The 14,193-nt window shown below is 38.0% G+C and overlaps 1 protein-coding gene across 3 annotated transcripts in view; it reads left to right on the forward strand.

Moving 5' to 3' along the window:
• The window catches only part of ARHGAP15 (Rho GTPase activating protein 15), a 575,155-nt gene that overhangs the window by 446,519 nt on the left and 114,443 nt on the right, over positions 1-14,193 (forward strand). For all 3 annotated transcript variants that reach the window (XM_074363591.1, XM_074363590.1, XM_074363592.1), the window contains one exon: positions 8,601-8,735. In XM_074363591.1, the coding sequence (XP_074219692.1) occupies positions 8,601-8,735 (135 nt within the window). The remainder of the gene's footprint in view (positions 1-8,600; positions 8,736-14,193) is intronic.

A 14,193-nucleotide genomic window follows, 5' to 3' on the forward strand; every position in this document is an offset into this window, starting at 1 on the left:
CCCAGTGCCTCTTGGACACACTGCTTCTCTTCCATATACTCACTCTGATCCATCCTCCTCACTCAATTCTTTTTGTATGTACCTTTGCAGAATTCTGGCTATTCTTGTGATATGAAGTAGAAAAATTACTTAACTACTCCCATGGATCAATTAATAATGATAATTTAGGTTAAAAATATTATCCTTAATAATTGCTAGAAATCTTCTCTTCATTTTGGTTATCTTTAATTGACAACTAACTAATAGATGTCCTATCTAGGAATAAAATGGTTTCAAAGAATGAGAGTAGCACTGTCTTAATTTATCTATTTGGTTTACCTTTTAGTTCTATCTTCCTGACAATTTTTCCAGACAAGAGACTTCTAAATTAGTAAAAAGCCTAGTCCTCCTCCTGTTAAATGATACCACTTCTAAACCCATGTACACCAACAGTGTAGTAAAAGGAATAATAAAAGCCAGAAATTATATTAGATTCAGGAAATATTTGCCGAAGTCTGGCTGACAAAGAAGATAATGTCCAAATAAATTTTATGATAATGTTTTAACAAGCCTGTTCTAGATCTTTTATATATATATTACTTCCCTAAATTCTCATACAGAATTAGGAGGGAGTGATGACAGTTCTCGTTAGACAAGTGAGGAAACCAGTACATTAAGTAGCCTCTATAAGTGTGCATATGCCCACAACAGACATGTGTGTATTTATAGGACTCAGTTATATGTATTTCCTAGATATCATTATGAGATATGTTTCGACCTTCCGCTTGGTATTTACAAATGTAATATAGCTTGGAGAGAACAAATAGCAATAGTGGTGAAATTCAGAGCCGATAACGAAGAAAACTTTCAAAAATGACTTTGCTGAAATTTAATCCTACGGATTCTCTACCCTTCGGAGTATGTAATGTATGAAATCATCCACGGAATTCAAGCAAATTCAGAATCTGTTTGGAGAAGACGGTCAAATAAAACGAACCATTGTGTAGGGTGTCTGCAGAGTACAAAAAGCCTTTGACTGGATGGAAATCAGAGCAGAGTTGGAAGCTCTGAGTAAGAAAGGAATGAAAGAAATATATATTGGTATCATGAAGTGTATCCTTTTTTAAAATTTATGTTCCTTACAAATAAAGTCAATTCATTGTTGTCATTGTTGTTATTGTTGTTAGAGTCTGGACAAGGCTCCCTCTCCCCAGATACCTAAACAAAAAAATCTAGAGGCCTGGAGAGAAGCAAAATGTCAATAACATCATTTTATAAGGTGGCATTATACATGGAGTTTAGACGATGGAAAGATGTTTTATGTTATGCCGTTATAAATTAAAAATGCACAGAGCAATGACACATTTGTTATACTTTCCATCTGTGGTGCTCGCTTCACAAATTTCAGTTGTTCCTATTTATTGTGTTATTATTTACATTCAAATGAAATCTGAGGAAAAATAAAAACAAAACATTCCTGACTCAGTTCCCGTACTGGGTATAGTAGAGGGCTGCTCCACCTCCTCCAAAGAGAGTAACTAAAGATATTTCATATTAGCCTGTGACATTATTTGCATGCCTTGGGCTTCTTAAGTGATTTCCAAAGAAATATACACAGCATGAAGTACATAGAAAGTAAGTTAACATGGCATGCCAAAATATCCCAGTGGATATTAAGAAATGAAAGCTTTTATTAATAAGGTTTCAGTATCTTGGAGAATTTCTGCTTATTTTCCTGGTTCCTCTCTACTTCCTACCTCAAGGAGGCCACACAAAGCTGGATTTTTGTAGTCCTGGTGGCAAAACTGCCCATTCTGTACATAAGTCCAGTCATCTCCTCTTACAGTAAAACAACTGTTTTCAAATGTAAGCCTCCTAATAGCTTCCTGGAGGTCACTGTAGTGAATTGTGAGGAATAAATCTCTTTGGTTTTGGAGTACAAAATTTCATATTTAAAACCACTTTCTTCCTTCTTTGATAAATACCATTGCCATAGAGAGTTGATTTGGCTTGCACTGAGTTTTTCTGAGAACATTTTAAATATTCCCTAGTATTTTGTGTCTTGGGCTATAGCAGCAATGAAGTATTTCTTCTCTAGAAGTCGTAGCTGGAAAAAAGAATGAGTAAGAAAATAGCAATCATGATTTTATTCTTTGTCCGGGGGCCGTGCCATAGAGTATCCTGCATGTTTGTAGAGCAAATCCTTTGAAAGAGTTGGGTTGACCCTGACTAGGCAAGCAATTATTCAGCTAATTCCATCTTCAAACCCTTTCTCTGAATCTAGATAATTATTTTTATTTACTTTGAATTACCTAAACAGCTGTCTCTGTGGTTTAGCATATTTCGTAAGTGTGGCATAGCCCATGTATTGAGGAAGTGTTTAGATATATTGTGGGATCATGACATCTTTCTCTGCACAGAACTTTTGGGCATTGTATTCATTTTCCAGGGCTGCCATAGCAAAGTGTCACAGAGTGTGGGCAGGGGGAGAATTAAACAATGGAAATGCATTTCCTCACTGTTCCAGAGGCTAGAAGACCAGGATCAAGGTGTTGACAAGTTGCTTTCTTTCTGAGGCCTCTCTCCTTAGCTTGCAGGTGCCTGTCTTCTTCCCATGTGTTCACATGGTCTTCCTGCTGTGCATGTCTGTGTCCTAATCTCCTCTTCTTATAAAGATACCAGTCAAATTGGAATAAGGCCCTTCCATAGGACCTCATTTTACCTTAATTACCTCTTTAAAGACCCTATCTCCAAATAAAGTCTTAGTGGGGTATGGGGTGGGGGTGGGTGGGTTGAGACTTCAAATTGTTAATTGGAGTGAGGGGGCACAATTCAGCCCATTACAGACATAAAGCACATTTTGGGGGTGAATTTGTCCCTGCTTGTCTTCAAGGTCAGAAGAGTATTATTCTAGGGGACAGAAATAAGACATAAAGGGTCTGGAGCCTAATTTATATTCATTTGAGTAATATTTCTGAGCACTTGGGGAAGCCCTCTCCTTTGAGGAAGGAGCTCAACAGCTGTAGCTTTAAACAGCACAAAATGCAGTTCCTGGTATGTAGCCTCTATCCGATCTATGTTATTTAATAAAAGTTAAGTGAACAAGCAAATTAACTGGTCAACTGGCCTAGTTTTCTCAGATAATGTCTTCACTGAAGTCTCATGTTAACATGATGTTAAGTCAAGATGTTTTAGGAAGGGGCTTTAGTAAGTGCAGCAAGGAAAGAGGCTGCTTTTGGCACAGGGTTTACATCACCGTGTTTGAGAATTTGGAACCTCTCTAATCCACCAGAAGTTAGACTGAGCTGTCACTTTAAGGGGCTGACACAACAGGAAAGGTTGAGCTAGTCCAATGATTCAACCAACTTCATTTTGATCCACTCCTTTAAATGCTAAACTGAAAATCAGCTATATCTTTATAGAGAAACAGTATGTTTTATCCACTTTTATATCTAATCTTCCAGTTTGATTTTATGGCCAAACCAATTATTATTTTTTTGGATCGATAGTCCCTCTGGTATCTCTTTCATTCATGATGTGACTTTCATGTACCCAGCAGGCCTTTCAGATAAGGTTTCCAAATGGTCTTCTGCACTGGAAGCAGATACCACATCCTTTAGGAGAGTTTCATGATGTAATAGGTTCTTGTCACTATATTAATGAAATCAGAGCTATTCTCTCCATATCCTGGGAAATCTAGGCTGTCTTTTCCTCTTTTTTTTTTTTATTACAACAGTAAAATAAAAGTTGGACAAAGGCTTTAAAAGTCCCATGAAAAAAAATTACAAGGTAAAAATGCACTTATTTTTCAACACACAAAGAAGTACCTCTTTATTCTTATGTAACTATTTGATCCTGGATAGTCCCAAGTTATCTTCAACTGTATTTCAACCAATACTAAGTGAACATGGTGAGTTTAGTTAAAATCAGATCTGATACTGCAACTTCTGGTTATACCAATCCATAGAGCAATATTTAATACAAGAGGAAAGTGGTGATTAAAAAGTGACATTTAGACGTACCTTTTTCTATGGCAAGGACCATGACCTAGTGTGGCTATCAAAGATCCATCTTTCAATTCTCTTTTTTCAAAAAGATGATTCCTAATAGTTATTGTAAATTTTTTCTTTCAAATATAATAACTTTTAGCTATAGATATGTGTTTCTGCTTTAAAAATAATAAAATACACAAAAACCTTTCAAGAAAGGACATTTCAAAGTGGACTTGAGTGTTTGGATACAATCTTTAAATACACTTTTTGTGATATCATAAAAGTCGCATAGTGGCTTTGGATTCTGGAGCTTAACCTATCTTCAATTCTGCTTAAATGCTTTAAGCCAAAAGCCATGACCAAAGTGAATTTACAACAGGTTAATTAGAGGGCTGGGAGAAACCAGCACAGGTTATCAGTGTGATGAGTATGAGGTGTCCTGATTCAACCAGACTCCTTCCCAGGACTGACTGGACTCCAGCATGTAAAGTTTTTGTTGGGCTCATGTGACGAATTGTGTCACACTGAGGTAAAATCCCCTAAGACAACCAGGATGGTTTATGATGTTCGCTCAGTGTTTCCTTAATATATTTTGCCTTTTTGGCCTTTATTCACCTTCCCCATCATAGTGGCGTCTTGAATATGTTTTTCAGATACATCTTCTCATTTGATACCAACAACTGTCCTTCTAAATATCTTCATTTCACAAGTAAATAAACAGATAGACAATGAATTAGTGGTAGATCCAAGCCTGGTATTTTGTGTAATCTCTTGCTCACTCTATCACATTTCCTCTTCACCCCATCACCACATATGGGTTTGCTCCATCTTCTGTCCCATTCCTCATGCAGTTTCTTTTTATCGCCAATTTGCTTTATATCTGTTTATATAAGAACATGTTCCTTCTATAAATAACTAATTATGAAAGATCAGAGTCAGTTTACAGGTAAAAGCATAGCCTCAAGTAAGATATTTAGGGATAAAATGTAAAAATCACTATCTTTGAAGGAATGGTCAATCTACTACCATTTGCAATTACTATCCATTGGCCTTTTTCCTTTCAGCTCCTGCCAGTCAAGCTTAGTCTGACCGTAGTGGTTTTGAGGGGAGGCTTCCTGGCTCCTTATCCTGGGTTTATCGCTTATCAGTCATGGAAAAGCTATTTAATCTACCCAGGCCTCATTTTCCCTCTCTGTAAAATGGAGCTGATGATAACAATAGCACGGACATCACTGTCTTATTGAAAAAAATTATGTTACGTAATGAGTGCAAAGTGCACAGCACAGTCCCTAGGATAGTTCAGCAGCTAAATAGTTGTTGGTTGTCACTTTCGTGGCAAAGCACCCTGAAATGTAGTCATGTGAACTTTGCTCCGTAAAATGGTTTGATGTTATCAGTAATAATTACCAGCTCTTAAGTTCATATGAAAGAAATCTCAGTATGCACATGCCTGGTTTTCTAGTTACCTGCCTACATAAGGTAAACTTCATAAATCAATGTTTATTGAGTAACTTTTGTAGACTCTTCGAGGCTCCATTGTTGTGGTTCTCAACTGGAGATAACTTTGCACCACCGGGAGGTACTTGGCAATATCTGGAGATATTTATCATCAGCAGCACTGGGAAGTGCTACTGGCATCCAGGGGGCTGAGGCCAGGGATGCTACGGAATACCCTAGAATGCACAGGACAGCCCGCACAACAAAGAGTGATTCAGCCCCAGGTGTCCATAGTGCTTCACTATTGAGAAGTCCTGCTCTATTGAAAAAGGGAGACGCGTAAGGCATCATCACTGCTAAAGATTAGTTAGAAAATGTGTATCAAATATTACAAAATGTGTTTATAATGATATCTGCTAATACTGAGACTGGATTATGGTCACTTTTCCTTCAGAACTGATTGAATTCATGAGAAGGTGTGTAAATACAGGCATAACTGCATGTGTAGATAAATCACAGTGGCCTTGAAAAATATGCCTTCAAGCCCTCTGGTTTACAAGGAAACTCAACGTTGGTTGGTTATGAAAAAACGTAATACAAAAATGAGGTATAATGGACCAAAAGACCCTTTTCCAACTACTTGCTATATCATTTAGTGTAGCTACTTGTTGAGGAGCTACAAATTGTCTTTTTTCAATAAAGACTAGATGATAGGAATGTTTAAGTAACACAAGTTGATATTGATACTATATGGCATTCTGAGTTGATATAATCAAATAGTATTTACTGTTTGGTAAATTTTCTTCTTTATATATATTGAAATATTTCATTTTCACAATCAGTTGAATTTGTTGATGTTTATGTGGACATGACAGACATAATTGGCATTTGCCTTTGGTTAAGCAGATATTTGTTCTTGTTTCCTTGCTTTAAGGTAAAATCATTCTCTTTTATACCTGCTGAACACTTTCCTTTGGCGATCTTAAACTTATGCACCAAAATGGCATTTTGTGTGGGACTTCTGTGATACATTTTTAGTAGAAATAGTTGTGTGTACGTGTGTGTGTGTGTGTGTGTGTGTTGTGTGTGTATGTGTGTATTTAGGTTTCCACTTAAAGTTCAGTGCCAAAGCTACCGTACTTATACATTTCCTAAATGTGTTTTAAGCAATAAGTTGTACAACATTTTTAGAACATGTGTTAAGCTATTTCTCTAAGAATGAAGCTCTTAACAAAACATAAGCACTCTGCATGAGATCTTAGCAGCAAAGTGCTTAAAAGATAAAGTAAGAATTGGTACCATGGGAAGAACACCAGCTGTAGAGCGCACAGGTCCATTATGAGAAGTATGGTAGTGGGTAGGGAGAAAATGATTTAATCAGGAGTAAAACCAATTTTATTATAAGGGCACGCAGGGGGTGTGGCACCATAGTGAGAGGGACATTTCAAAATATCTGACAGATTTCAACAATGTGAAAACCCCGTTCTTTAAAGTGACAGTAAACCCCATCAGGTCTCCCTTTTTGATGCTATTGTTAACAGTTGACTGTTTAAAGCTGGCCTGCTAAGATGCTGTCGTCCTATTTCAATAGTGTGTAGCCAAATAAAAGACTAATTGTTGAAATACAATCAATCAAAAATGATTGCAGGGCAGAAAGAAGGTCTCCTCTGCTGATTTTGTTGTGGATCAAATTATTGTGTTACGATTGAGGTAGGAATGAAGACTGAAAGGAAAGAAGAAAAAAGCCCATCTGAAACAAACAGATTCACCTTCATCCCCTCTCTTTGCAAACATCCTATTGAGCAGGAGCATCACTTACTAGCCCTGGGAATAATAATCCATTTAGGAGAAAAAAAAAGATCTGATAAAGATTTCGGCTAATATTTTTAAAAGGACATGAACACTATTAGCAAAACAGCCCATGCAGAGATTCCCTACGGTGACAATTCTCAGCTTTTCTTACATTTTTGGTGTGAATTCTCCTCTGCATTCATAAAACTGACACAAGCAGGCATCTGAATGTGAGCCCAAGACATCGGTAAAGAAGCACAATTCCATTTGACCAAATACCTATTAAGTTCTTACCAGGATCCTCAGCTTTGCAGTTAACCCCCAGGTTGCCCAAAATGATTAGCTTTAGTTTACATTAAGCCCGGAACCCCAAATCTGTCTATGCTGTACTTTCAGAAAGACCAACACTGTGCTGAGCAGCAATGCTTTTGTGCTGGCGTCCTTTTAGCTGTGGGTAAAGATGTCACTTTCAGACCCTATCGCATCCACTTTTGGGGTGAGAATGACTCCAGACTTTCCTGCTGAAGACGAAAAGGAAGGAAATAACAGCCCAGCGTCTCTTTATTTCTTCTAAGAACTTTACTGTGGGCTTTATTTTCTTTAATATTTAAATGTCTCAACTCAGTCAAGCTTCCCAAGCAGACATTTCCGCTGTTTCTAAGCGGAGTTGGTAAGCACTTGCAGTCTGTCTTTAGCGTGTTACCTTTTGTGACAGCTTTGCATAGCCTACTAGGCCAACAGGGCTCTGTCTGATATTGTTCCTGGGCACATTTTTCTCGCTGAGATGAAAACTGAGGAAAAAAAAGATACTTTTGAAGCAGTAAGAAGGAATTAATATCCTTTCTCACTCAGTATTCTATTCCTTGCTGACTTTATATTCAGCAAAAAAGGGAAAAAGTGTTATCCATTACTCCCTTGTACACAGCAAGGCTAACACATGTAAAGCAATAACTCATTTTCTATTGCAATGTTTAGCATATGTCTCCTGTTGGCTCAGCAAGGCCTTTAGGCCGGTCCCTTGAGCCGGCCATCATTGGCAACTCTTAGCCCCTCGGCCTCAAAACCAAATAGCTTTGAATCACGTTGAGCGGTGATGCTAATTTTCATACTGATGCATTATGGGAATAAATGTATCTGACATACTGTGTCAATGGCACTGTCTCTTTGTGTCTCTTGTTTTTTTGTTCACTGCATTCCTACAGATGGTATTCCATTGAAAATGTTCCCTTCCTACGGAAAAAAAGGAGGGAAAAAAAAAAAAACATGCACAGCACCAAACCTCTAGGTGCAGAAGGCTGTTAACGGTTGCTGATGATAGTAGGCAAACATTAACATAATAATTAGTGTCTTGTAATTGTTTCATTAAAACCAGTTGTTCCATTTCTCCTCGTGTTTTCCCAGAAGAGAAGCTGAATTTGGACGACAGCCAGTGGGAGGACATCCACGTTGTCACCGGAGCACTGAAGATGTTTTTCCGGGAGCTGCCTGAGCCGCTCTTCCCTTACAGCTTCTTTGAGCGGTTTGTGGAAGCAATCAGTAAGTACCTCACAGACAGGAGCGGTTGGCAGAATAACCTGGTGGCATGGAATTATTATTAAGCAAATGATAAGAATGATGGTAATAGCAATCATGCAGATAACAATATCCCCAAGACCCCATGGCTTTCATTTTAGTTCTTGTGTTGTTGATGGCTTATTCTGTTATTCTTACTTCTAGCATTGCACTATTATCTGAGTATTTTTAAAAATTAAGAAAAAAGAAGAAGGCATCCCATTTAGGTTGGGTGGCCAGTTTTCAACTCATCTACCTTAAATGAAAATGGTTTTTCATGCAGTCTGCTTTACAGGGGTCACCTTTCACATCTGTAGCCCCTACCTTTGTACTTTTTCTGAATCACAGTGAGTTTAACTGAGTAAAATGGGATTTGGGGAAAGAACCAAAGTGAATTAAATATTGCATTTCATTAACGAGGTGTTAAATCATCAACTGAGGCATCGCCTTCTCTAGGCTTGTTCACCCTTCACCCACCAACACTAGTAAAAAGTTGGCTACAATTTGCTTACAAACAGTGCGACTACTAAATTAAGTAAAGGTGAGTTTCTTCTGTTAAACTGGTGGCTTTACGGGAGGTTGGGTTCTATCTCTTCCTAGCCAGTAGTGGTCGTGCACTCCTCAAAGCTTCCTTCCTATCATTTTCTCATTCACAACACATATACAGACACATTCTTAAGTAAAAATGAATGAATGAATGAATGAATGACAATCTTTCCAGATGCAAGGAAACTTCTGCTGTTGATTCATGGAGCAGCAACTTCTAGTGCATCTCGAAATTTCTTATCTCAGGGTATACTTACTATGATTGTGACAGCTTGAAAAAAGTTTCCTGGCAAGCAAGCTGATTCAAGGAGGAAAGGAAAGAAGAAAGAAAGGTAAAATTAAAAAGCTTGCAAGCCTGGCAGGAGCTTAATTAAAGTCCAAATGAGAAAAATCTCCAAGAAAAAAAATGCTCTACTTAGGAGGTCTGATCTTGGATGGCTGTGTGTACAGTGTTCCCATTAGGGGGAGTGGGAATTTGGGGAGCCCATGTTGGAAACAGCCCCTCAATATGCCCTTTTTTTTCTGTTTTTCATTTCACTAAAGTCTTCACGCTTGTTTAAAGCTCTGGCAAAATGATATCAAGAGGAATAAAGCAGAGTTTATTCTCCCCAGTTCTTTCTCTTGCTGCCTGCTCACAGTTTCAGATGTTGTTGTCTTTGCTGTTGAACGGAGTAGCAATGCTTTAACTGTGCGTTTTGAATTGAGGCTGGAACTCTTATCCCCTGTCAGACTTTTTATTTCATGAGCCCTCTGCTTCTCAAGAAGAACAGTATTTTATAGTTCCCAGGCCCTCTTAATGTCTTTTTAAAAGGAGGAATAAAAAAAAATAAACAAGCATGAATTTCCGTAACAGCTTATTCTGATATTCTGTCTTGGAACACACAAGCATTGACGATCGCCTACAATGCTAGGACAGTGTTCTGGTAAGAAATCGGGGGCTCTTGCATTGAGGTACCTATCTCAGGTTATATATATATGTTTAAAGAAGTCACACAAATTTCACAGCATGGTCTCCATATTTTCAAGTGAGAGTTGTCTCATTTGGAAGCATACTTGTACAATGTGTTGATTTGAGGGCTGTGATATTGGATACCCATCACTAAAGCTTCGTTTCGTTAACTTGTTTCTGAAGATGTTAGGCAAGCCATTCCCTTAGCCTAAGAGATATGGGAAGCAGGTCCTCAAACCCAGGTGAGGATGTGTCCTTTGTATTCCCGTAAAGAGCAGGACCATCTCTGCACTTACTGTCCTATACTCAACTCTAAACTGGACAGGATTTCAGAAACACTGTCATGGTCAGAGCCGAACAAGGCAGAGTTAAGGTAGGCAGGCTGCTATTATGACTGATAACTATTGCAAGATTTTATCCTATGTCTATAAAGTTGGTTATGGTGAGAATGAATGAGATAATGCTTTAGAAAGTCCATTAAAAATGTAAGATACTGTATGAGTGCTAACAGTGTTCCTCCAGATGAGCTCTGTTAGAGTAATGTAGAGGCAAAGAGCTGGGAGTTTTTCTTCACTGTTCAAGGCAAGAAGAGCCCATCTCAGCAAGCTTGCCTTACCTAACTCATGTAGCATTAGTATTTTTAATACGTAAAATGGAGACTAACCAAGTGGGTAATATGGCTGAGAAATACGATGTTGGACAGGGACATGTGTTTGCTAACTTACGCATTTTTGTCATACCCTTGATGTTAGTTCTTGTGTTCTTACGTCAGCTCAAAGCTGTGGCTCGTATTTAAATAACCTTAAGCAATGGGCAAATGGTCATGTAGTTCCTTGGAAATGGCAAAACCACATTAGAGGAGGCACTTTAACCCCACTGTGCACTAATGGAGTAAAAAAACTTTCAAAACTGTAAAGACGTTCCTATCCAGTCCCAGAGAAGTGCTGGGCTTTATCGTAGCTCTCACTGCCTCTTCTAAAATCTACACTGTGAGAACCTCGATAGACCCATCCATGAGTTCTTAGCTTTTTATGAAAAGGAACCAGCCAGGTAAAGTACCTCCCCAGAGGAGATGTCTGTATATGCTGGCTCTGGGCCTCGTTGGCAATCTTCGTCCTTCACTTCTTTGCTCTGTACCATTGGAAGGTTGACCTCAGCCAGCGGTGTTTCAGAGGGGCTCTTGAGGTCTGGCTTCCTGCTGCTGCAATCAGTGGAAGCCACTGGCAGTAGATGGAAGAGAGAGGGGAAAGAAAAGACCAATCAGCTTTTTTAGTTTATCCTCCATCCTGTCTGCCTTGCCCACCCATCTGCCTCAGGTAGCTTCTCTACCTGAGGATCCATCTTGTCCATGTCTTCAGCTTTGGCTGGACAAGCGCAATCTGGTTCCGGCTTTCAGCTGGTGATGTGGACCCTGTTCCCTTTGCCCCTCCAGCCTGCTGCTGGCTTTCTGCAGGGGCTGGTTTCTTGGTTACTTCGCTCTTCCTTATTTGGCTCTCAGCTTCTTCATCACATGAGTAACCAGTTCTCTGTGTCAAAATAATTCCCTCTGTTGGTGTAAATGCTTGAAGCGGTGCCTGGTCTTTGGTTAGACACTGGCAAAACACCGTGCCAGTGCATGTCATGGTTCATGCAACTATAACATTTTCCTTTTCTGTCTCACTACCCCAAGCCCAGCGAAGGCTCCGCATTTTTATTTGGCCCCAAGTTGAGAGATCTTCTATTACCCTTTCATGACAGACTTAAAAGGTGAACAGACCAAAAAGAATTTTACATCCAACTGGAATGCTTTGCCTCTGAAGAGGAACTATTTCGTGTACAAGCAATTCATGACAATTTGTGCTATTTGAAATACTGTTAATTTTTATTATATGTTTGCAAGTCATCATTGCATATTCCAAGGAAAGGGAACAGAAGGCATTTACTTTTTTAAGCAGTTTCTTTTTGGACCAAAAACAAACATTAATAAGATAAGAACCTGCAATTACCACAGCAATCCCCTGTCTGATAACACCCATTGGGGTAACAAAAACACTGGCGATTGTTTTATATTTCAGAACCCAAGTACTGCATCTATTGATCTGAAATTCTATACTTGAGGTCAATGCAACTGGGTCACCTGCAGGTTATTTCATGGGGATTTAACCCACTGACTGCAAGGACTAAATTCCCTGGAAATGACTTGTGCTGAAGGCATTATTAATACTGTAAATGTGAACTCAGTACAAAAACACAGCTTTAGAGTTTTATGATAGGTGATGCAATCTTGTGGCTAAAGGCCTGCAGGGGGTCCGGACATTTCCAGCACAACTAAATCCTTGGAAATGTACCAAGTTTACCTCTATTCCCATCTCTTTTGTTATGGAACCTCTGCAGATCCAAAGAAAAGAGACAACAAACAGTGTTTTTTCTATTTTAAATATTTGCATTTTCCTAAAATTCCTGAGAAGGGACAAAAGAAGAGAAAAACTCATAGGCATTTTTTACAATTATTTCATTTATTTCTGAAAATAACACAAGGGACTAAGGAAAGAAGTGGAAAAATCATGAGGAACATAATTTCTAGCTCATAAAGTTACTACAAGAATTATATAAAATAACATTTTCCTTACTCTGTATTAGGTGCTCAATAAATGATCTGAAAGAAATTCAGTTTTCAGAGGAGTAAAGCAAGATACAAAATATTTCCCAAGTTCACATGGCTCAGAAGATTAGGCTCAGCATTAAGCTCCAGACTCCAAAACATGAATACTTTCCATCATCCTACACTGCATTTCTGGGACTGTTAATCTAAAAGAAATCTGGCTGGTAGAATGACTAACTAGCTGTTGCCAAATAGCTGTTTGTTACATCATTTTGTATAAGACCTATATATCTCATATCATTCTATATAAGATCACACCATTTCTGTCTTTTTTTTAAAACCAAGGTTAGAATTAAATGATCAGAAATTTTAGTACTGGAGTTTTAGATTAGCTATAAAGTAGAACTTTCCAAGAGTGAGCAATATTTCCATATTTACTACTAGATATTAAAAGCATCAGTGCTTTAAATATTGCCCTCTCTGGGTACATTTTTAACCCTCCATTGTATTATTTTTTATAAGCAGTTGTTCACCCATCCCCTTTTAAAATTCATTTAGATATATACAATTTTATTTTCCTATTTCATATGAGTACTTGTTTCAAGCTTAAGTGTTATTAATAATCTTTTTAAAAATTTTTCACTTGTATCAAATTACAAGATGCACCAGATCAAATTCTACAGAAGAGTTTATGATGGAAAGTGATGGATTGGGCCCTATCACTTTACATCCCCAGACCCACTCATGAGAGGAAACCTCCTTGAACCATTTCAATTTTTATCTCTTCTAGTGGTACTTTCATAACTTTAGGTAATGATCTCTACTTATTGACCTATCAACTATAGATAAACCCTAATATGAAATATCAGTTAATTCTACTTCACTTCCTCTGATATTTGATAGTCATGTTATTATATTTGGATATTAAATAATACATAGAAATGTCTGTTTCTTGTTTTCATCAACGTTCTACAATATCTCCTAACTTCCCTTTGTAAGGTGAGCATATTTTCCCTTCTGCCCTTTATTTTACCTCTCTTCCTTTCTTTTGCAGTCATTGCTCATTAACTCCTTTAAATTCTAATGGCTGTTTTAAGTCTGCAGTTGTTTGACCAATTAGAAAATTAATCTATAGCATTTATATCTGCATTGATATGAGTCTGTAAGTATTGTTCACTGCCTGTCCAAGTGGTTTCACAAAGATTCCTTCTTCAGAATTCACTGTCACAATCCCATCACTTCTTAAAAGATATTTCTCACTAGCACAAAGAGAACCTACTTTATTATACTCCAACAATTTCTCAACATTTGACCACATTTGGTACCCTTTATAGTTGGATCATGCTTTCCTTTTGTAGATTTTTTAT

This window comes from Camelus bactrianus, chromosome 5 (genome assembly GCF_048773025.1).
Source record: "Camelus bactrianus isolate YW-2024 breed Bactrian camel chromosome 5, ASM4877302v1, whole genome shotgun sequence".
NCBI lineage: Eukaryota > Metazoa > Chordata > Mammalia > Artiodactyla > Camelidae > Camelus > Camelus bactrianus.